Source organism: Schistocerca cancellata, chromosome 5 (assembly GCF_023864275.1).
Source record: "Schistocerca cancellata isolate TAMUIC-IGC-003103 chromosome 5, iqSchCanc2.1, whole genome shotgun sequence".
NCBI lineage: Eukaryota > Metazoa > Arthropoda > Insecta > Orthoptera > Acrididae > Schistocerca > Schistocerca cancellata.
In genome coordinates, this window is record NC_064630.1 from 504,720,528 (window position 1) to 504,745,894 (window position 25,367).

Sequence of the window (25,367 nt, forward strand, 5' to 3'; positions counted from 1 at the left end):
CAAATATTCAGTCAAACTACTTTAAATGTTCAGCAACTTAAAACTGTGTTAAAAAAATACAAACTTGTACCCTATGAATATTACATTGATGAGTCACAATTGGAATCAGTAAACTCTTACAAATACCAGGCTGTAACAGTAGGAATGTGAATTAGGAAAATACATCAGCCTATAGACAAAACTATATAGAGACCGAAAGGGTCAACAAACATCCGATCTCACGCGTCGGCTTTGACCCGTGACGTAAGGGTATTGTGGTGTGTGACGTCATTACGGCGCGGAGTTTGGTTTGTGAGTGTGGCGTGTTTGTAGATGTTGCCTCGACGTTACCTTAGTAGGAGTTTTAGGGCCTGTAATATATAGTTTACCTTTTTACTGTACTTTTTGTTTTAACGTCGTCTATGAGGCTTTTATCAGTTTGCCATTAGATTGTTCAATCTTTATGGTCTATATGTTTTGTCGCTACTCGTTATGTCTAATGAATCAATATGTTTTTTTCTTTTTTTGTTTCTTTTCTTTATCTTTTGATTGACCTACACATTGATCTGTAGCGTAGCCCTGAATACGAGGTTAGGTTGGGAGTTTTTTTTTTTTTTTTTGGGGGGGGGGGGGGTCAGGGGGGGGGGGGGCGCAGCCCCCCCCCTGCCTGGTCTTGAGTACCACTTGTTTATTATTATCTTTGTTTGCTATCAATGTTAGCAGATTGTTCTTGTGAAACTTGTGTGTGTTGTTTTTCTATGTGTTTTCGTCTTTGTGATACGTATGCAACGTTTTTATATCCGCCATATTGGAATTGTCGTTTATGGTCGTTTCCGCCATATTTGTGACGTCATGGGTCAAAGCCGACGGGTTGGATCGGACGCTTCTGTATTTCCGACCGAAATTATCAGAAAACTAACAAAGTTTCAAAAATCTGCTTTAAATGGTGACTCTAGAAATATACCAAAACCTACTACATATTGCTGCCATATGGATTGTGAGGGTGAGACTAGACATTACAGTACATAATGGTGACACAGAGGCATTTAAACAATCATATTTCCTGCATTCCATACGTGAATTGAATGGGAAAAAGCCCTAATAACTAGTACAGTGGGAGATACCCGCTGCCTTGCACTTAGAAGTCATTTGCATACTGCAGATAATATTTTGTGGCAGCATTTTGGGTGTTAATACAAACGGTTTTGTTTTACAGTAGTGTGTCTTATCAACAGCTACAAAAACAAAACTAAGAACCTACTGCAATTTTTTTTTTTTTTTTTTTTTTTTTTTTTTTTTACGGCCAAATTGGGACGACTGCCTGTAAAAATATGCAAATGGATGACCAATAGTCAAACTAATCTTCTCAACCTCTATAACTAGTAGACGGGATGGAGTGCAAGCAATTCCATCTGATTTATTACCCAGTGTGCCTATAAAACTGAAACCTATCACTAGTTTATATTAATAACATAAACATTTTAGAATACTGTGCAAAACTTTTCAAGTATTTAACAATCCATGTTAAAATCATTAAATGAACTTTAAGAGTATTTACAAGTGTTTTCACACAAGTTAAGGTTATGTCAATATTAAGATAACTTTGTCAATGACAGCTTACTTACTCGGATGAAATTAAGTATACACTAGAAGATAAAGTTACATATTGGGCACCCTTCTCCCCCAACCTGAATTTTGCCCCCCAACCTGAATTTTGCCACTGTTGACAGACTGATCTGTAGTGCAGCCCATTGTCTAGGTTAGGTTGGAAAGCGACAATTTGGTTGAGAGTTGGTGAAGCCAACACATATGAAAGCAGAAAATCTGGTTGCAGTGACAAACTGACTGGTAGTGAAGCCTAATATTTATGACCACACCATAATGAAAAATGCTACAGTGGTCCAATATGTAACTTATCTACAGAAGCATAATGAAAAATATGTATGTAAAATGACATTCCTTACAGTGCTATGTGAAACTGCTACATGTAAGATTATTAATTCATCTCTGCACAATGAAAACCAACATCGCACAACAACAGAATGCTTGAAATTATTTGAGCTAATGTATCACAAACTTAAAACAGACATTTAATAAACAAATTTCTTCTATTCCTTTCTCAGTTTGTCCTGGGTGTGGCAAGATTCTTTACTGAAGGGCACTTGCCTTTCTATGATTTGGCAATTGGTTTTACTCTATGGAAGGTTGCCATTCTTGTTACTAGGTAAAAAATTCTTGTTGCAATAGTATATTATACATGTACTACTGTAATATTGTAATAAGTTACAGGTAAATAGTAGGTGGCCACATAGATTCTCTCCTCTCTTTTCTCAAAACCCAGGATAAAGCCTCTTCTTAAATGTTTATTATCCTCATATCCCCTGAACAAATGAATTACTGCATACCTAGTAACTGAATACTGTAACATGTTAATTCTCTGGTTTTCAAATTATTTGCTTTGGGTTTATTCTGTTTTTATTTACTTATCCCTTCTCTGACCACTTGGCACAACAGTACAGGACATGTCTGATACATTACTGAAATAATATATGCGCATACAAAGTATGATAGAATAAGGCAAGGATAGGACAAAGTCTGCCGAAGCCTTATCAAAGGAATCATCCCAGCCTTCACCTTAGCATCTTGGGGAAACTATGGATGACCCACGTCAGGATGACTGGATGGGGTACAAACCCCACTCCTCCTCAATGCGAGTCCAGGTATTAACAGTACCTTAGCCACCTCACTCGCTACATAAGTAATGTAATCTTCAACCCTTATTATGATTACTTACTTAATATTCTGTGAACATTAAGATGTATTTACATCTAAACTAAAGAAATTAGCAATGAATTTTCAGTTAGCAGCTCTCTTAAAAAATATTTAATGACATTTTATGTTATACAAGTAGCACCATCCGCAGCTGCAGGATAATTATGAACTTGTTATTACATACGTTTAGGAGCAATGGGCAAGTAATTGTCAGTCTTGCACTTAATTACCTTTTGGAAAGAATCTTGATCTGTTATATCATACACCAGGATTGCACCATTTGACATCCGGTAATAAATTGGTCCCAGAGCGTGGAATCTTTCCTGTCCAGCTGTATCCCATATTGACAGATTAACTCTCTTACCAGCGATATTCAGCTTCTTCTTCAGGAAAGACGCCTGTAAAAGCAAAATTGAAATCGTTCTCAAGTACTGGATTCTTCTAACACTTCAGTATATGATTAGAAACATTCTATAATCAACTAACCTGCAAAGTAGTTAAGTGTTTGTCGTTGAATTTATCCTCAACATATCTCAAAATTACCGAAGTCTTTCCCACACAACCTTCCCCAAGAAGAACTACCTTAAAATTATAATTTCCCGAATTTATTAAGTTTGCCATCGCAAAAAAAACATTGGAAGAAAATTTAAGAGACGAATATGTATTTCACATTACTCTAATTCTGCGGGGAGCATTCTCTTCCTCCTTGCGTTTACATAATACGCCTCTACATTTTGACAGCGAAAACGCAAACTACACAACTCTTGCAATCAGCTGTTCATTGATTAGCGTGTGGCTGTAGATATCTCGTTGTTGTAACTGTCATATTTCTTTATTTGATATTATTGAACAAACACTAATATGGAAGAAAGACACTGAGCAAACTAAAATAATTTAATAATACAGTTGACAATAACTTATAATCCCAGTAATACTTCAAAAACACAAAAAATTGTAAAAGTTTCCTTGATTTGACATGAGCAAAAAGTCATAGAGATAGTTTACATACGTTACGCATCTACTTCAATATAATGCAGTGATGAATTCTGGGATCTACATCCGGTCGAGTCGTGCAAAAGCTGTAATTTAGTTGATTATAAAACAGTAACTAAGAGACCAAATAAAAGGAGGCTATACTGTATTTTAAAACAATAAATAAATTTATACAAACTTTCTGTTAATGTTTCATTTAACAGTAAGAGGATTTTTTTGTGAAGTAATCCTAATTTGACCAAACATGCGCCATAAATCTGCGCAGTGAAGCTCTTGAATCTTGCCGTCACCTGCATTGAAAAGGTAAGTTGCTGTTTTAAATTTAAAGTTGTTTCAGTAGCTTACATTCGGAGTTGACATGTACAACGAATGAGTATACGTTAAGAAAATAAATGGAAGAGCTCTTAAAATCATTGTCATTGTAAATTGTTCATCTTATTCGATTATTTTACGAAAGAAAATTTCGGCGTCCTGGAGTCTCCATTGTGCGTACCTACAGTATGCCCATTTCAGAAAACGGGGTCAGAAAAGAACAGTAAAAATTGATGACTGAAAATTTTGTTTAATACTTGTTCTTTACACAAAAAATCGTAACTGAGATGCGCTGTTTCGTATCAACACTGACAGTAAGGCTGGTACAATCTATGACATTCCCCAATATGTAAGTAGCGTCCTCAGGAAATGTAACTGCAAATAAACGTAAATTTTAGTTAGTTGATATTAAAAATTGAGCAAAGCTGTTAAACTGAGTACGGTTTTCAGCACCGTTGAGCGATATTTGTAAATCGCAAAGTAATTTCTTAATATAAATAATGAAAATCGCCTCTGACATTTGTTTTACTCTACTTGTCAGTCCGTAACTTCTAAAATACTTTGGTGACATTGAAGCATCTATCATAAGTGTAGCGACATGGCACTGAAAAGTATTAGTTTTGGAAAGTATAAACTAACTGTTCCCGTTAAAATTTTCGATCTGTGTGATGAAAGCAACCAAGTAAAAATTTCTGAGTCGCATGATCGTATGATGATCACTTCCCTTTTCTGCCGTAATTTTCGTGTCTGTCGGAATATTTCATCGATCTAGGGCATCTGCAACTTCAAATGCATTTTTATAGTCTCCTGTGCGTAATAGCTATTGCAGGAACGACTATAAGGTAAAATTCATTAGCCGAGAATAGTACAAATAAGATTTATTCGTTGTTTTACTGTGTTTATTTTTTCAAATTCGTAATACTAAAATGATAGGGAATATCTGTGAATATATTTTTACTAATATTTATTCGCATATTATAAAAATAAATCTTCAGAACCTTGCTGTTACAATTTTACTGCAAAGCTTTCATCATGTGAGAAAAAATCTGTATGACTTAATTATATAATTAATTACCTTTACAGCATATATACTTTCAATGCTCTCAGAATATTCTCATTAAATTTCTACTTTGTGTTGCCTCGTATAATAGAAAGAGAACAATCTATAGTGCACTTTGCCATTTTCTTGACACAGTATTGATGAAGATTCCTGAATTACCAAAGCTATTGTAATGTTGATCGTTTCAAGCAAAAACCATTTACAGAATTTCACGAACAAGGACACAGTGAAATGTCAGACTACACTACAGTTTCATACCTTCATGTACTACTTGTTAAAAAAAGGTATTACTGTAATGATAAGACTGCAAAGATACATTAGCAAACACTGTGTGGGAATGAAATAGGAAGAATGCACAACATATAGCACAGGGAAAAGAACTATCTATGTTATTTAATATAGACAGTGGGACTTAATTATGCAATTTAAGTATTAGATGAAGAGCTAGCATTGTTTTTCAGTTAGTACCACCAGTAGCAAGTCGATGTATATAATCACACATTGTCTAATAGTATTAATGCATATATTGCAGTGTGAAATTAAAGTGCCAATCTCCAAAATCTGTAGTAGGTATTTTTATGATTACAGGGTTTACATTACACTAGTATTTCATCTTCTGCTTTATGTATTAGCCTTGGGAGTATGTATATAACTACATTACCTATTACTGCCCCATTTGTGACCTGCCTGTAGAGCCGTGCGCATTACCATACTGCTTTGGAAATTGAGGGAGGCATACTGGCCTTGGATCGAATCTGTCCAGCTAATTAATGATGAGAGCTGATGTACCAACCAGTCCAAATGTGGCTTTAAGGCAGTTTCCCATATCCAACTACGTGAATACCAGGCTATTGCCCATGTCCTGACTTGGTTACACAATCGGCAAACATTTATAAAATGTTTGCATGTTTTCATTCTGGTAACACCAGATGCAGACAGATAGGGTACATGAATTCCATGTGATGGTGGAAGGTGGGGTTTAGGGTGGTGACAGGAAGGAGTATCCAGCCCCCCTCTAATACTAACATTGTCAACTCCAGTAATTAACTTGCCAACCCCATGAAGATATGGGATAGAAGTCCGGAAAAAGATGACATTCAATATTTCCCCAAACTCCACTTTAGAAATTTGAAGGATTTCACCTTTCAGAAGGCAAAAACAGTTTAAATAGTGATCCAGTTAGGCGTATAGAATTTTCTTTAAAAAATAAGGAGCTTACTCAAGCATCTGAGAAATTTGGTTGGAAAATCGCAGGAGTTGAAGTTAACAAAACACGAAGTCTTAAGACTGATTAAATGTACTAACAATGTTAAATGCATTTGTGTTATGTGCCATTATTAACACTTGATAGTATGGAACTAGGCTGTCATTTGAGTGCAAAGGTTCGCAGAAGTAGAATTACCTCAGTTGAACACTAGAGTGTCAAGGAGGGGAAAAAGTGCTGATACTGCATGAAACCCAGTGCTGGTTTGGAAGAATTTGTGATAAAAGCACTCATAAATGATGTTCCAGCAATAGAACATTATTTTGCAGAATGTTAGATGAGTATTAACACAACTCAGTTGTGATGAATATGTGGGGAAAACCTGCAGGAAAGGTACATTAGGCCTAAAAACACAGCTTGTGTAGTACAGAGAACAGAGAAATTTGTGTTGCGTACAGGAAACAAATTTGGTTCTTTTGTCCATGAAGACAGTAAATATGAAGGAAAACAAATGATAAGAAAAACTGGTGATTAGGAGGGTGGTGGTAAATCTTGAACAGAGGTGGATGAAAAAGTAGATTGTATGTATCACCATGTATCAAAGAAAAATGACAATTATGTTTTTGCAGATAGCCATGAAAGAGGAACAACCAAATTTTTTTTTTGTAATACTTAACAGACTTGACATAGCTGGCACTGTCTGACCAGGAGCTTCTGCATCTGAAATTCTAAAGACCTGTCAAAGCTTTATACAGTCTGGAAGCCAATGTATCGTGATACGGGGTGTAAATAATATGTACTGTAATGATAGTAGATTGACAATGAGAGTTTTGAAAAATAAACTTTGAAATAATCCACTTATTATCATTTTTGTTATAGCTATTAAATGGAGGCATGATGTAATAGAAAAATCTTGTTTTAGTATTGAAATCGGAAACACTAACTAACAGGACACTCCAAAAAATTTGTGAATTATTTTTCTTTGCAACTTTCATACTAGTTGACAGTTCTGTAAAAGAGCTCTCTACAAAACATGGTCTGCACAGAAATAGCAGAGGTAAATAACAGAAGAGTCTGTAGGAACGCTACCAAAACCTTCAGGTGCAGCAACAATGATCTTGCAGTCCTGAAATGCAGCCATCAAACCTACAATAACTGACCTGCATTCATCAGCTGAAGTTTCAGAAGCTTCATCTGCTGTTGACCTAACATCAGTTGCTCAAAATCTTTCAGCGGTATTGGTCCCTCCACAATCTTCAGCAGAGCAAGACCTTTCACTACTTGATGTGCCTCCGCCATCTTCATCATCAACAACAACAACAACAACTACTACTACTACTACTACTACTACTACTACAGACACAGGCAGAAGCAGCAAAAGAATAAGGAAACTCACTACTCTACGGGAGTTTTGGTCCCCTGCGTCAGTTCTGGAGCTAACCTAAGTCAGATGCTTGCGTGTACACTTTGTATAATCTCTAATTGCAATTTATGACAGAACAATGCCATCAGAATAACAAGCTTAGGAAATAAACTTAGTATATTTCACCAGGATATAATGAGTCAAAGAAACAAACTGGACTGGTTGTCTCATATTGGTGTTAATGACAGTGAGGCAATAAACAATGCCCAAATACTATATTTTGCTTATCTTATTCCAGAATGAAATTTTTACCCTTGTTGAGAATTTAAGGAAGTACCAAACTGAGTGATTGTAGGATACAGTGGCTTACTAAGGGTAATCAAAACATCCTATAAGCAAAGAGAATGCTTTATACTTCACTCAGAAATCCTAATTAACTTCAGTATAGAGAACACTTTAAATTATATATTTTAGCATCCTAAAGAATGTGATTACAAATGCAAGAGCATATTTATTAAATTTGAAATAGGCAGTCCAAATAATAAAAACAGTTTGGAAGGTGGCAAAGGAAAGGCTGAAAAAATCAGAGAATACAGACAGCTTAGAGTTTGCCATGATGGAAGCATGGTAAATGAAGATGAAGTAGTTGCCAATATCTTTAACAACCATTTCTTAACAGTGGTAGATCAAAATGGATGCAAAGGATCCGTGATTAAAGCCAAGAAGTTTCTAAAAAACCCACCACAGAACAGGGAGGATTAGTAAGATAACCTGAAAGAGTTAAATTACTGTGGCCAAGCTGTTTAGATGCCTACTAAACATTGTACTTTGTCAGGTCCTCTAAAAAAAAAAGTTATTGCATTGTTGAACCATGCTGTGTTCATCCTCATACCTGAGGGTTTCGACAGTTTCAGTATCACATCATCAGTGCCAATGAATGATTCTTTCTGTGTGTCAGTAAATTTGTAGGCTCCAAGGTTTTTTTTCCCCCTCCACAGATTCATTGCCTTCCTATTGGTATTACCCTGGGTAAAAAGAGCCAGAATGAGTTTTTGGTTTTTCCCTGCACTTTTACTACAGTGAAGTTCTTGAGTGATAGATAAATTTGGTTCTTCCTTGAAGTTCTAGACTGCTCCTCCTCCTTCTTCTTCAGATACTTCTTAACCAAGTTGTAATCCCATACCTATACTTGAGCTACTCTTGTGATGTGACTCTGAAGAATAACCAACTGGCTGCTTGACCTGTTTTCTATCTTTTTTGGCATTGATGTAATGAAGTCTAGCTTATGTTGTTTGGTTTCTGTAGCAAGCTTTTTTCTTTCTGTGGCACGTCTTTCCGTCTCAGTAGCAAGCTTTTCTTTTCTCATGCATCCTTCTTCTACTCATTCTTTAATGTGTGTCAACATTAGAAGTACATGTTTCAGTGCATTGCAGAACATTTTCCCTTAGTCATTATTTTAGACAGTGGAATTACATCTTCAAGTGATATAATCTTGCATAGTGTGTGTTGAATGTCATCATCAGTGGGAATTATCATTGAAGAATTGTCACATTGCGGGAGCTGTGAGCATTTATCGCAGAACGCCTTTGGGGATTTGGCTCATTTTGCCATTTTCTGACAAATGCACCATTGTTGAGTTTGGGGACTAACTGGAACAGTCATGTCCACACAAAAGTGAAGCTTAAATGCAGTAGTATCAGTGAGTAAATTGTCAGTTCTTCTTACACTATGTGCAAGCAAACCGTCAGAAAAGATATAAAAACAACTACTTACCTCATTTTCTCACCTCTGGAGCAACCTGCCAGGGAGATCTTGCATGGAACACTAAGTTACAGTAAGATAAACCTGTCATATCGATGTCAACTTCTCAATTGGTGGTGGTCAATTATGAAACTTGGTGTGGGACTTTAACCCACATGGATCTTTACCCCACATACCCTATATCACAACAGATGAGATTGAGAAGGCAATAAGCCAAATGAAAAACAAAAATTCCACTTGTGGATAGTATACCTATCTAATTACTGAAGCAACTGGAGCAAATACGTATAAAGATATTGAAACTTGCTAGCTTTTGGAGCCAGTGGCTCTTTCATATGGTGGAAAGGTTGAAGAGGAAGGAGGAGGGGTGAAGGAAAAGGACAGGTGAGATTTTAGGAAATTGGGAGGGTTTGGAAAAATTGCCCACAACCCAGGGTCAGGAGAGACTGAATCGGTCTTTCCTTCTCATCCCGTTCAGTATGTCTCCCGTGATTCAGGGTTGTTGGTGACTTTTCCGAACTCTTCCCATTTCCTAAACCTCGGCAATCCTTTTCCTTCACCCCACTTTCTTCCTACTTCAACCTTCTGCCAGAAGTAGTAGTCACTGGTTCCAAAAGATTGCCAATTTCAATATCTTTATGTGTGTTTTCTCCTACTTCCACTTGATGAGTAAATTCTATCTATGCAATTACATTATATTTTTAAAAACTGATTATTTTTGTTGATATATCGAAGTACTGAAACACTACTCCCAGTTTGTTCTTAAAGTTCTTTGTTACATATTTAGTGAGTCTGTAACCCGAGGTACTGTCCCTAATAGACCCAAATATGCAATCATTAAACTGCTGTCTTGCTGTCGAGAAAAGATGATGAAGCTGCAGTTTCCAACTGCCAGCCTATTTCACTTTCTAAAATCCCAGAAAACTTATGTTCAAGAGAATTGTGGACCATCTTAATAAACATAATATACTTAATGAAAATCACTTTGGGTTCCAAAAGGGTATTTCAACTTAAAGGACATCTCTTTTGTCAACCAACTCCTTGAATCTATAAACAATAGGCTGTCACCAGATGGAGAATCTTTTGTGATCTGTCTGAAGCTTTTGTATGTATGGATCACAAAATTCTGCTGAAGGAGGCTGAGCACTGTGGCATAAATAGCAAAATAAGGTTGTGTCTCGAATCATATCTAGATGACAGAAAGCAGAAGGTAGTGTTGAAGACTCAGCACTGGCCCGTTTTTGCACTGATGGTGGCACAATGAAATGTGGAGTACTGCAGGGCTTGTGTGTTGTCCCTTAGTTTTCTTAGTCATTATCAATGACTTTCCATGATGTGTGAGCCAAAAAGCACACTTCACCCTATTTGCAGACAACACAACCGTTATGACTGATGAAGTATCCAACTGCAGTCGAGGCCAGTATATTCAAACAGGCTCTAAATTGGTTCACTTCAATTGGTCTGTTCCTAAGTGTTAACAAGACTTAGTTCATTCAGTTTCAAACCACAAATAAAAAACAGGGATTATATATTAATAACAACCTAAACTCTTCAGGTCACATCATCAGCTTATATAAAGACCGAATTCAGCAGCATATGCCATTTGTTTGATTGCATTTGTTTGTGTCTGGAAACAATCAGAGCTTCATACTGTGGATTTTTCTATTCTGTCTTCTCGGCTTCATATTCTAGGGTAACCAATATTTAAGTCTTAATTGAACAGAAAAGGATTATCAGAATTATGAGTAGAGTGCACACCCTTGAATGCTTTTCCAGAAATTTATTCAAACAGCTGGGGATCCACACCATACTGTGGCAGTACATTTTTTGCTAATGTACTTCGTGAACAACAATCATTCAGTTTATAAAACAAACTGCATATTATGACCGTGACACAAGAAGTAAGTGTGATCTCCACAAAAATATAAAAAATCTCACCATGGTACAGAAAGAAGCAAATTATTCAGGCATAAAAGTATAAGGTTTCTACTCATATCTTGTGTATGTAATATCTTCTATCCTAAGAAAATTGCCATCCTTTCAGCTGAATTTTCAGTTGTGGAAACAAGCCAATCACATGAAGAAACATTGTGGTTATTGATGAAAAAAATCTGCAATTTGAAGCTAACTGCAAGTTGATAGTAATTATACAGTTTTGATTGCTGTGCTGGAATATGTCATGAAGAAAGAACCAATTACAGTTGAATTATATATGCACCACTATCCAGTTCCATTCTGAAAATGTACAATATCATTTGGGCTTGTTTTATTTAGTTGTTAACCCCCACCCCGCAACCTCGATATTCTCTTCCTGACTGTTCAGTATTTCTAGGTCATGAGAGGTGTGTACTCCTACTTAGTGACTTGCATCAAATAGTGTTGCAATTACATCCGATTCAGTGTATTAACAGCGATGATGTTCACGCAACCAGGTGCATCACTTTTTGATTTTTACAAATAAAGCTTTACACCATGAAACATGCACCATTTGCTCATATATTGGAAGTGTGGTGCCCATTTAGAATAAAGCTTCCTCACTTTATGGTAGACAGCTCCTCACTCTGCATATTGTGGCTATTAACTGATCAACAGCCATGCAAAATGGTTTGGAAGTTCTAGAGCTCTTGGTTGCAATGTCTGTATGGATATGTGTAATATACACAAAAGAAAAACATTTTAGCTGAACACCACAACTCTGTTGTAGTTTGCACTAGACTAAGGCATTCTCACAAAAGTTCATGGGATTCACTAAATGTGTCCACAAGATTCATATACTTAATGATTTCCCAGCTGTTCATGCAAAATTACAATTTTTATGGCACTGTGACAGATGAATTGTTACTGTACCTGAAAATTACACATCTGCTTAGATTCACTCCATATATTTTGAGATAAATATAGAACATGTCCACACTAGCAAATGACTACTGGACCATCATGGAATATTTCTCCACCTACGAAAGCGGAGGAAGATGGTGCAATTTCATTGGATGCCTTGCAAAAAAAGGGGGGGGGGGAATTAATGCTGTCACAGATTAAGAAGCAAAAGTGGTACAGGCTGTCATAAGGTGTGCTCTCAATTTGTTGTCATAGCAGAGCAAAGTGTTATCTGTCTGTGGGATAGAGTGTTGGCAAGCTGCAGTCAGTGAAGCCAATGAGCAGTCTTGCCCTTTCTCTTCCTGATCACTATGATGAGAAGTAATAATTTATAAAGCAATTCTGAATACGGCACTGCACTGTAATGCATTAATTTTTTCTTGGGTATGAATTTGGTAGGTGTTTCTAGATTTCATGTGACTACTGACCTGCGTAAGCTATTGCGTAGGAGATTTTAATATGTTTTTAAGGTGGCTGGCATATCTATATATTTGTTAAGTGATCAATCAGCCATAATATCCAGGGTTATAATTTTAATTTGTTATTCAATCAGGATTCCAGTAGTATGTTTTGACAGTATGCTATGTTGATAAGTGCTGGTAACCTTGTTGTAGAGTGTCCTAAATCTTCATTGGTAATATCTCTCATGTTTGTGGTGGTGGGGACATGCGAGCACACACACACACACGAGCCCTTGGTAGCAACTAAAGATCTGACAGGGTTTCAGAATGCAGCCTTACCATGGTTGGTGAAAGGGGTAGGGTATTATGGAGGAAACAGGACATTTTATCGTAGAAGAATGGCAGAAGCCACCGAGGACACCAAGCCTAAAGAGAGGCAGCAGGGCAAAGAGCGTTTGGGGCTAGGAATGTTATAGTCAGTGGAGGTGATATTTAATTTTGTTAAAAATACCATTTGGCACTAACTTCGGGATTTTGACCCAATTTGATGCATTTAGTGGACAATCTATGACAGGTCCAAGGATCTGTTTGAGCTCAGAAATCACATGGCAACATCCAATTTTGCGACATGTTGACGTTTCTTCCCATTCTATTCGTGTATGGAGAGCACCAAGAATAATTGCACAAATACATGCTGACATAGTAATTAGCTTTAATATTATCTTGATGGTCCCTGCATAGGGGCCTGTAGTATTTTCCTAGATCTATCACGTAATATGTTCTTGAAATTTCATGGTTTAGTTTAGGGTTCTGCCAGTTCAAGTTTTTCAGTATTTCTGTGACTCTCTCCTGTGAGTCAAATACACCTTTGAGCATTTGTGCTGCTCTCCTTGTATACATTCAGTATCCCTCATTAGTTCTATTTGATAGGGGTCCCACAACTATTTTGTTACTTACCTGAGTTGTAAATTATTGCCATTTCACCTCATATTTAAGTTCTCGTTTTACCATATGTGACATACTTGTTTACCCAAAGCCAATAAAATGTTTGGTCATGCTCTGTGAATTGCTGCATTCTTAATTGCTTCGTTCTTAATTTGAAAGCCATGGTTTTGTTGGTTGATAAGAGCCACTTGTTTGAGCACAGCACTGCTGCCAAAACCGTTGTCATGATATCGGTTACGTGTGCTTATGTAGTGGTGTGGCCCAGTCTCGCAGTTGCTGGGCAGGCACAGCATCGCTCCGGTGGTGAGTGGGAGGATATGGGCGTTGTGGGAGCCATTGATCAGGGGGTGGCGAGCGCATCGATTAGTCCAGCGAGTCCGGGCGTGTGGGGGGGAGGGGGGGGGGCGAGAGTGGGGTGGCTGGGCTGCAGCATCGATTGCGGCCGCCGCACGTGTCGTCTGGGAGGCTGCCCGCCGCTAACAGGTGTGCGCCGGTCGCCTTCTCTCCGATCTCCGTCCGGCGTCTCTCGCCGATGCCCGTCATCGCTGTCATCCAATCCCTACCATCATAGTTGAATTTTGCCATTGATAGCTAATTTCGTATAACTCGGGAGAAAGTAGTGTTTGCCTGTCCGAAGTGCATTGTTAAATATATACCAAGGCTTTCGCATGATGGCCAGTTTGTCAGAATGCATGAAAAGAAAATTTTTGAAGCGTTTTTGAGCATACCTAGGAAACCAATAAGTTACTGAAAAGGTTGGTAATGGAATAGTCGAAATAAAATTGTCAGGCGTACTATGACCCCAGATAGATGGGAGAAGTTAGTTTGATTCTGTAACGACGCTGTTGCACATAATAATGGGAAAAGTGTGTTTCGTGGTGTCGGTTAGCGAACATTTTTAACGTTTCTGAGACCCAAAATTTTGCTTTTTGACGTTGAATACTTCCGAACGCACGCGCGTTGCGTTGTCAAACCTTTTGTTTGTTATTCAGTTCCGTCCGAAAACTAGCCAGTCGTGTCCCTTCATTTGCAAATTAGATGTGGAGTGGGAACTCAGTTTCGACATGAGGAAAATATGTGAGCAACTTAAAACTTGTATCTATCCCTCAGAAAAATGTTTAATCTAAAAACTAAACACATACATGTCGCCAAAATACTTCCGCGAAATATGCCGTCTTCGCATAATTCTTAAGTACGAGAAAATAATAAGAGGTTTGTGTGATACTTCAGTTCACACAGAATTTAGCGAAATTCCTTTATGTTTCAGACGTCAAACTGTATCACCTTTGTTTCACTTACATTCTGGAACCCATGTCTGCATAACAGTTGTTCGCTACAGAGTGCGTTGTAACTCCGAGCAACACGTCTATAATTGACGGTTTTATTACGGTGTGTGCATTTCGAAATCCACCAGTCACTCCCGTTTTTGAAAGTTCTCTTTGATTGTCGCTGAATTTCGTTATGGTACTTTGAAGACGAATTTAGTGGTATATTTGACTCACACAGAAATGTCTCTAACAGTATCGCAACTAAGCACAATTTAATAAATCAATAATTTACAGACTAATTACATTGATTCAAATGCATACATGTTTAAAAGTGATGCAGAGATTGAGAGGTTGTGCAGGATTTATTAGCTTGAACAAGTCTACGGACAATACTTCACTGAGATTGAGTGTGCACATTATTTTCAGAAAAAACTTTCTATTGTGTAATTGTAGCATCATTTAGTTTCTGGCTGAAGGAATAGAATTGCACCCAATTTTATTTCAGAATAAAGGTTACGGGATGTCTCCTCAGCCATCGGTCAGATACTGTGTTCCCTTCCGCCAATTAGCAGTCCCGCGCAACTTTGTACAAGGAAATCAGTACCTTTTAGCACAGCTAAATAGAGCGGCAGATTGGAGTGGCTGTTGTTAAATATTCTGCTAAATTGATCGACCAAGAAATGAAGCACCAGTAATTGACGTCGCCATTAAATTATTATCCCTGTATTCCAGGATGATTTTTTTCCCCCCTACAGAACAGTTCTTTGGAGGGTCACGGTAGGTGATTTTTAGAAACCAGCATAAACATCGACAATAGCCAAATTCATCACCAGCAAAAAAAAGAGCGAATGTAAACGATTCGTGTATTTCAGAAAGTAATACGTAAGGATGGACGTACTTACGACGCAATTGATCACGTAGCCAGCGGCGACGAGATATTGATGGCTGAATATACCGGATTATATCTAATATTGACGTGTGAAGCTGGTGGCTGCACTACAGAGGCAATTTTCTAAATTTTGTATTCCACCCTGTCAATAGTAGTGTACAGATTTACAGCATTGAAACCTGATCAAGAAAAGTGAGCGTACGCATCGCAACGGATTCCCGCCTTGGGCTGTGTGTGCTGCAAGCGCACGGCTGCGTACGTGCTCGCGGCCAACGACGGCCGATGCCATGTTGCCATGTTAGTGGGCCCAAGGCCGGTCGACTGGTCGCCGGGGGTCAATGCGCGAGCAAACCGGCAACGCTGCCACCGCCGCTGTCGCCGCCTGTATCAACAAAAGATTGCTCAAAACAACCACGGCGTCCTGCGGACATGACGATCTAGTGAATCTGCCCCAATGACCCGATAGTTTAGAGTACCTGCTTGGAACTGTGTTAGTTGATTTGTTATGTGCATGTAGAACTTCGCCGGCTGCCGGGAACCACCAGCGATGGAGCAGCTTCGCCAATGAGCGCACAAGCTACAGACGCTAAGCAGCTTACTCTTGTGTGTTTTAGGTAACTGAGGGGAAAGAAGTATCGACAATGTTTAGCTTTCATAAACCGAAGGTATACAGGTCTTCCACGGGCTGTTGCATTTGCAGAGCAAAATCTAGCAGGTAAGTTGAACCACTAGATATCATTTAATAAACTTGACACTAGAACTGTTGCCGCCATAAACATAAGCAGATGTTAGTTACTTAGTACAGTTGCATATAAAGCTATAGCTTACGTCGTCGTGAAGTGTTTCAATATTTATGTTATGACTCCGTAGCTGAAACATTTTCTTTTTGACGATAGCATCCAGGCAGTCAATTCAAGTCTTAACAATAAATGAAGCCAAAATACGTAAATTTGTAGAAGTGCCTAGAATATACGCTGTAACATTTTCTGAAATTATAGGACGGTTTGTATGAAAAGCTCTTTACAAGTCACTTAATAAGGTTCCTTTTAGTGCATAGTTATCTTGCTGGGAGCCCCCCCCCCAACCATTTTTGTTTGTTTGTTTGTTTGTTTGTGTGTGTGTGTGTGTGTGTGTGTGTGTGTGTAAAACGTGACAAGTGGTGCTTACAAAGGAATGTATGTAGCGTTTATAGTGTTGTTGAAAATTTATACCCAAGTGATAATTGTTAATTCCTATCGTTTCAGTTCACGGTTTACAGATAGCAAAAAATATGAAGATGATTTTATGGACTGTTTCCAACTCCATGAGCGTCGCTCAGGAGAGATATGCAATGCATGTGTGTTATTGGTTAAGAGATGGAAGAAATTACCACCTGGCAGTGAACGGAACTGGAGACATGTAAGCTTATTGAAAATGACTTTGTCTGTTATTGTTTGCCGGTACCTAACTTTGTTTTTAAATGAGCTAAGTTTATTTGTATGCTATAATTATTATTCAAGTAAATCTAATTTGCTGCCATACTAAGAGAAGTGACATAACAGGAGCAACTGTGCAAGTTGGGTTCTCTCACCAGTGAGTGTTTTAAACGAAACAAGTTGTGACTTACTGAACGAAGTGGCACAATGGTTAGCACACCTGACTCACCTTCAGGAGGCTGATGGTGCAAATATCTGTCCACCCATTAGATGTAGGTTTCTTGCAATTTCTCTAAATCGCTCCAGGCAAATGTTGCTGTAGTTTCTTTGAAAAGGGCATGGCCAATTTCATTCTCATCCTTGTGTAATCAGAGCTTGTGCGTGTTCTGTGATGACCGTACTGTCGACAGGACATTATTTGGGATGTAATCAGTTAACATACTCAACTCTGTTGCATGAAAGTGGCATATGCATTTGGATTGGAACAGAAATATTATTGCACCTAAGTACTGCCAGTTCTCATTGCCCATTTTCTTGTCTTGTAGCTGCAAGCAGTTATCCAATCTTGTCTTAAGTAACCCCTTCCTTATGTGTTGTTTATAGAGTAAATTAATTTTATTCTCTGGAACTGGGGTTGCGCTAATCAGCCATTTTATGTTACGTGCACAAAGAATTTCTGGAGTGTCACCTCTTTTCAGCTCATGACCAGCATAGTGGCACTTGTTGTTTTCAGATACTGGTGTGAAGTGCTAAGACCATACCCCTGTGCCACCAACACATCCTGGACTTTATTTTCAGTTCTTGAATTCATAGCAGTTTTCCTGTAGGGACATTGTGATGGGCAGTGGTGGAGTCTATTGTTTTAGCTGCTAATTTTGATTAATTGTGGACATTAAATTTCTGTACTTGCACACATATAGTTATTCAGAATTTACTATACTCACCTGTGTTCAGGTTTTCAAGATGCATTACTGAGTGCTTAATTTTTTTTGTGCCATTTAAATTCAGCAATTCTAGTCACATCATAGATTTGGCATAATGTCACAGCGAATAAAGACAATGCTTCTCATGACAGTCACTGAACATTGTTGTAATAATTCAGAAAGATAATGCTGATATTTATATATGCAGCTGTAAAGTATTTGTAAACAATCAAGAATCATTCTTTTAGAGCATCGCTGTATATAAAGACTTATCTAAATCGTATTCTTCTACTCTCTGAAGGAAGTTACGTTATGCAAAATCTCAATGCAGCAACTATGTCTATGGCCGTTTTCTTATACGAGTCATTACATAAGCTTCCAAGCTGATGCTAAAGCTGCCAACAGATTGGTTTATATATGTATTTAGTATATAAGTAGGTGAACTGGTTAAAAGCTTGACAAACTCTTTATGTTGTTCTAAAAACCACTTCCAGGCTATATTAACTTTTCTTGTCTGTAGTTTGTGGCCACAATTGGTGTTTTACAGATCAGAGGGTGGAATGTCCGATCCCTTAATCAGGCGGGCAGGTTAGAAAATTTAGAAAAGGAAATGGATAGGTTAAAGTTAGATATAGTGGGAATTAGTGAAGATCGGTGGCAGGAGCAGGACTTCTGGTCACGTGAATACAGGATTATAAGTACAAAATGCATATGGACTGCGGAAAGAGGAACACGCCAGATAGAATTTTGCACAGAGCGTAAGTTAATCATCGCTAACACGTGGTTAAAGAATCATGAAAGAAGGTTGTATATGTAGAAGAGACCTGGAGAAATGAGAATGTTTCATATTGATTATATAATGGTAAGACAGGTTTCAGAACCAGGTTTTACATTGAAAATTTTAGGGGTAGATGTTTACTCTGACCACAATTGATTGTTTATCATCTGCAGATTAAAACTGAATAAGCTGCAAAAAGGCGGGATTTTTAAGGAGATGGGACCTGGATAAACTGAAAGATCCAGAGGTTGCAGAGTGTTTCAGAGAGAGCATTAGGGAACAATTGATAAGAACAGGGGAAAGAAATACAGAAGAAGAAGAATGGGTAGCTTTGAGAGATGAAATAGTGAAGGCAGCGGAGGATCCAGTAGGTAACAAGACAAGGGCTAGTAGAAATCCTTGGATAACACAAGAGGCATTGAATTTGATCAGTGAAAAGAAAATATAAAAGTACAGTAAATGAAACAGGCGAAAGGCAATACAAACATCTAAAAAAGAAGATTGACAGAAAGTGCAAAATGGCTAAGCAGGAATGGCAAGAGGACAAATTTGAGGATATAGAAGCATATATCACTAGAGGTAAGATAGATACTGCCTACAGAAAAGTTACAGAGACTTTTGGAGGAAAGAGAACCTTCTCTGTGAATATAAAGAACACAGATGGGAGACCAGTCCTAAGCAAAGAAGAGCAGAAAGGTGGAAGGAGTATATAGAGGACCTATACAAGGGTGATGTACTTGAGGGCAAAATTATGGAAAGGGAAGAGGATTTAGATGAAGATGATCAGGGAGATATGAAACTGGAGAATTTGAGAAAGCACTGAAAGACTTAGTAGAAACAAGGCCCCAGCAGTAGATGACATTCTGTAAGAGTTACTGATAGCCTTGGGAGAGCCAGCCATGAGAAAATTCTTCCCTCTGGTGAGCAAGGTGTATGAGACAGGCAGTACACCATCAGACTACATGAAGAATATAATAATTTCAATTCCGAGAAAGCAGGTGCTGACAGGTGTGAAAATTACTGAACTATCAGTTTTATAAGTCATGGTTGCAAAATACTAACACAGATTCTATAAAAAAGAATGTAAAAATTGGTAGAAACCGATGTCGGAGAAATCAGTTCGCATTCTGGAGAAATGTAGGAATACATGAAGCAATACAAGACCCTACAATTTCTCATAGAAGATGAGTTAAGATAAGGCAAATCTACGTTTAAAGTGTTTGTAGACTTACAGAAAGCTTCTGACAGCATTGACTGGTATGCTCTTTCAAATTCTGAAGGTGGCAGGGGTAAAATACAGGGAGCGAAGGCTATTTACAATTTGTACAGAAACCAGATGGCAGTAATAAGAGTCGAAGGGCACGAAAGGGAGCAGCAGTTGAGAAGGGAGTGAGACAAGGTTGTAGCCTATCCCCAGTGTTATTCAATCTGATGTTGAGCAAGCAGTAAAGGAAACAAAAGAAAAATTTGGAGTAGGAATTGGAAGTCCTGGGTGAAGAAATAAAAACTTTGAGATCTGCCGATGACATTACAGTCCTGTGAGAGACAGCAAAATACTTAGAAGAGCAGTTGAATGGAATGGACAGTGTCTTGAAAAGAGGATATAAGATGGAACAGCAACAAAAACATAATGAGGGTAAGGGAATGTAGTTTAGTTAAACCAGGTGATGCTGGGGGGGAATCAGATTAGGAAATGACACTTAAGTAGTAAATATTGCTATTTGGGGATCAAAATAACTGATGATGGTCGAAATAGATAGGATATAAAATGTAGGCTGGCTGTGGCAAGAAAGTCGTTTCTGAAGAAGAGAAATTTGTTAACAGGGAGTTAGATTTGTCAGGAAGCCCTTTCTGAAATTTTTTGTGTGGAAGTGAAACAGACGATAAACAGTGTAGACAAGAAGTGAATAGAAGCTTTTGAAATGTGGTGTTACAGAAGAATGCTGAATATTAGATGGGTAGATCAAATAACTAATGAAGAGGTACTGAATAGAATTGGGAAGAAGAGAAATTTGTGGCACAACCTGGCTAGATGAAGGGATTGGTTGGTAGAACACATTCTGAGGCATCAGGGGGTCGGCAATTGAGTACTGGAGGGAGGGAAGTGGGGGGAGGGGGATTGTAGATGGTGACCAAGAGACGAATATAGAAGCAGTTTCAGAAGGATGTGGGTTGCAACAGTTACTTGGAGATGAAGAGGCTTGCACAGGATGGAGCAGCATGAAGAGCTGCATCAAACCATTCTTTGGACTGAAGACCACAGCAACAACTCTTTTAAATGTTTTTGTTTATCAACTTGCACCTGTTCATCTTTGCAAGAGGACCGTTAGTAGTTACTGAGTTTAAGCTTTCCAACAAAGAGCTCTACTTTGTCAGCACAGAAAACTGTACACTTATCTAACAAAATAGTGTTACCTACCCTCATATGATGGCACATCAGTGCAGTTTTACATAAGATACTGCTTGATGGGTTAATTTACAAAAAATATTTTAGTTAGGTTAAATCAAAGGATTTGTAGCGAGCTCGTCAAGATTGTAGGAAAGCAGTCAAGGATCTGTTTTGTAAGAAATATGTGGGATGGACCAGGAGAAATGATCAGTATTCAGGAACATGTCAAGAACAATCATTTGAAGCAAAACAGCGTATTAAAAGTAGGCTCTAAAATGTGTATCGTAAGGGGTAAGAGCACTTCATCTCCAATGCTGTGGAACATACCTTTTCTACTGCAGTCTCTTTGTTTTCCACAGTTTGAGAGGTAGTAATATGGACAATACAAGAAAAAAAGTCCAGTAAACATGGGCTCTTAGAAATCTAAGCACCTGTTCATCTTCTACACATTTGAGAGAACATGTTCACAATTTTTTCTTGTTTTGATCCATATTTCCACCTCCCTAAACATGGAAGGCAAAGAGCTTGTAGTAGAAGAGATTTGTTTCGCAGTATCAAAGCCAAAGTAATTCTCATAGCTGTAAAGGTACTCATTTTAGAGCTTGTGTTTAATAGACTTTTTTGCTTTGAAAGATCATTTCTGTAATATCCCTGAATGTTGGCCATTCTTCAGGGGACACCCTGTATTTTCAAACCACCTTGGGTGATATCTAATTGAAAACACATATCTTTAGCACTCACTTTAAATGGTAACTTGGGGATACAATAGTTTAGATTCTTTCTGCCCCAGACTTATAATTTTACTTACTGACTTGTTCAAGTGTGTGTGTGTGTGTGTTTGTGTGTGTGTGTGTGTGTGTGTGTGTGTACGTACACCACATTTAAGATAAATAGTATAATGATATTAGTGATCTAATTATTTATCCCGGGTTTTAATTGGTGAATGTGCTAAAAGTTGTTGTATTTGTCTGCTCTGACAGGTATCCAATTGACAATTTCTCAGCCCTTGATTGGGTCTGCAAAATGTTGTCGATTTCAGTTAATAGGAACCCCAACTGCACAAATACGTGTCTTGTGACTGGTTTCAGGCCATCCTCAAGTAACCAGAAACTAGTTTGCCTTAAAACAAGGCCATATAACATTAAAACAAGATGGTAGCAGCTACATAATATTGTTTAAAAATTTGGTGTTTGTGTAAAATGCATATAGTGGTCAGCAGTGCTTAATTTGTATAAAAAAAGAAGAAAAAGGTGACCTCCATGTGGGGGGGGGGGGGGGTGGAATTCAGAGGTACCAGTGTGTGGTACTGTCACTGGAGGTCAGCATATAAAAGTTAAATACCATTAGTTCCATGGTTTCCAGCTCTGAGTTTGTCAGACTTGTCAATGTTTCTAAGAGTGTCAGAATCATAGTCTTCTAAAAGTGGGTATGGTTTGTTGAAATGTCTTGCTGTTTTGATGAACTCACCCAACTAAAACCCAAGAACATTTTATTAGTTGAAGAAACAGTGAAAACAACAAAATCATAGAAATCATTTTTTAAATTTGCCAGTGTCAAGGCACTGGTGAAGTACAATGAATTGTTGAGTTTATAGGGAGGGTGAGTAAAAGAGAGCCAGAGGGGGCAGGGAAAACAGTCTAAATACCATCTGAGTGTAAATAAAATCCTGTAGACTGTTTGGAAACAAAATGAAATTAATGTGAATTACGTGTAATGTCCAGCAGAGAAGATAAAGTTCATCAACAAAAATTTAAAAGAAACAGTAATGCAGTGCGGGTGTGTTTCGATGAGTATAACTGTCTCAGAACATAAATAAATTTGACAACAAGGGAGCCAATATAACTCATGTTGTGTATGCTTAAGTTTCGCTGACCTTATTTGACTCGTTTATCACCTTATGATATGTGGGTGAGTAAACAAATAATAATTTCAGAGTAGTTATTCCTTTAATTTGTACATATACTGTGCAAAGCTTCTATGACCTTGTTTTGAGTCTTGTCTTTATGCAGGCTAATTAGTAATCATTTGAGAATGGGTTAGGAGTCAGAACTGGAAGCAAGTTACATAAAACTGTAAGTGCTTTTATTGAACCTGATAAAAGCTGCACATACCCTGTGTCCAAGATATGAGAATGCTTAAAAAATAATAAAATGGTCTCACTTTGTTAGTGATTGCACTGTGAATCATAACCTGACAATCTACAGGATGAAACTTCCTGGCAGATTAAAACTGTGTGCCCGGCCGAGACTCTAACTCGGGACCTTTGCCTTTCGCGGGCAACTTCATGAAGTTTCATATCAGCGCACACTCCGCTGCAGAGTGAAAATTTCATTCTGGAAACATCCCCCAGGCTGTGGCTAAGCCATGTCTCCACAATATCCTTTCTTTCAGGAGTGCTAGTTCTGCAAGTTTTGCAGGAGAGCTTCTGTAAAGTTTGGAAGGTAGGAGACGAGATACTGGCAGAAGTAAAGCTGTGAGTACCGGACGTGAGTCGTGCTTCGGTAGCTCAGTTGGTAGAGCACTTGCCCGCGAAAGGCAAAGGTCCCGAGTTCGAGTCTCGGCCGGGCACACAGTTTTAATCTGCCAGGAAGTTTCATATTAGCGCACATTCCGCTGCAGAGTGAAAATTTCATTCTGGAAACATCTACAAGATGTTTGGAGGTTCTGAGGTCCATGGCTGAGTTGTTCTAAATTTTCCATTTACTTGTTATTCATATTTTGTTGGACAAAAATTACTTTGTAGACTACTCTCTCATTTGTAGTGTTATCAAATGCTTTTCAGTCATGCAGTGCTCTGTGACTAACAACAAGGGAAACATGATTACTGACTGTCTCCATACAGTCAGAGAGTGAAAAAGATATACAGTTCGTAACTTGAGTAGTTCGAGAAATAAACTTAAGGTAAAAATGAACTCAAGATTTCTGCAGCCTTTCATTTGCATACTGCTGTTCTTAATGGTTCTCGTTGTGGTGGGAAGTGAATGTGGTAAATCTTTATCAAAAGTGGTCAGATAGTCACTTTGATTGTTCATGATATCCTATGCTTCGTAAATGAAGTTAGCTGGCAATTTGTTTCACTCTCAGTAGTTTAATCTGTGCTATTAGGTCCCATACTAACCACAACCTCAGAAATTGTGATACCTTTCAGAATAACAGCCAGGTATTTGTGGGAAATATAAAAGTGCAATTAAAAATGACCATTAGGTCACAAACTTGAAAACTGACATATTTTAGGGGAAAATGATTAAATTGAATTCTCTCATTGGCTGCTGTACACTAATATCTGATTGGTTACAACCAATGACAATGAAATGCAAACAGCAGTATGACACATTAGTCGTGGACACTGTAAGTGCACTTTAGACCGTACTTGTTCTCCTAGTGCCACATTGCTTCTGCCATTCTTTTTTATGGAACCCACCACTCTGTCTTTCCAAAAGAAGTGGTGCAACGTTTGAGCCACTGTACCTGAATGACTATTCACATTAATTTTCCCTTTTCCATAAATTGTCGGAATGGTTCCTTTTAAAATTACATGACTGGCATCTTCTGCCCGTCGTAGCTTGTGTGCCATCTCTGACATCATCATTGATCGTTTCTTCCGGTTATTGTTATCCTGCGTAAGTTTCAGAATGCGGATATCAACCTACATTTGCAAAAGAGTAATTTGATGGTCATATATACACTGGGCACTGTCAAAGTTTGTTACTCCTTAATTACCATTATTTTCTACAGGAAGAAGTTTAGAAAGTAATTATGGCTTCAGCTGTTATCTTCTTTAAGATTGCACATCATCTTGGATATTCTAGCTGTGTAACATGTGCAAATCCATCACATCCTATATCAGACGCAGTTTTAACTTGCATTGCTGTTTAGTTGATACATTAAAATATATACAGTAAAACCCCGTATTTAGGAACCCATTTTTAAGGAATACTTTCGTTTGTCCCGGCGATAACACCGTAAAAACACTGTTCCTGAAATTCTGTTTTAATGAATCATGCTTCTTTTAAATCCTACTTTTAAGGAATAAGTGTG

At 38.0% G+C, this 25,367-nt stretch overlaps 2 protein-coding genes and 1 non-coding gene across 4 annotated transcripts in view; 2 read left to right on the top strand and 1 right to left on the bottom strand.

Annotated features, from left to right (window-relative positions):
* Positions 1-3,635, bottom strand: part of LOC126188910 (ras-related protein Rab-21) — a 43,686-nt gene extending 40,051 nt beyond the window's left edge. Inside the window, exons 1-2 of the mRNA XM_049930607.1 lie at positions 3,238-3,635; positions 2,982-3,149 (exon numbers count right to left, since the gene is read on the bottom strand). Of these exons, the coding sequence (XP_049786564.1) occupies positions 2,982-3,149; positions 3,238-3,372 (303 nt within the window). The 5' untranslated portion in view covers positions 3,373-3,635. The remainder of the gene's footprint in view (positions 1-2,981; positions 3,150-3,237) is intronic.
* A 346-nt stretch (positions 3,636-3,981) lies between these two features.
* The window catches only part of LOC126188908 (SIN3-HDAC complex-associated factor), a 30,020-nt gene continuing 8,634 nt past the window's right edge, over positions 3,982-25,367 (top strand). Inside the window, exons 1-3 of one of the 2 annotated variants that reach the window (XM_049930605.1) lie at positions 3,982-4,047; positions 16,439-16,539; positions 17,069-17,222. In XM_049930605.1, coding sequence (XP_049786562.1) covers positions 16,466-16,539; positions 17,069-17,222 — 228 coding nt within the window. In that variant the 5' untranslated portion in view covers positions 3,982-4,047; positions 16,439-16,465. Of the gene's footprint in view, positions 4,048-16,204; positions 16,315-16,438; positions 16,540-17,068; positions 17,223-25,367 lie in introns of those variants that run through there. The other variant, XM_049930606.1, reaches the window with a different exon arrangement.
* Positions 23,824-23,898, top strand: Trnas-cga (transfer RNA serine (anticodon CGA)). Its single transcript has one exon. It is a non-coding gene; the product is annotated as a tRNA-Ser (tRNA).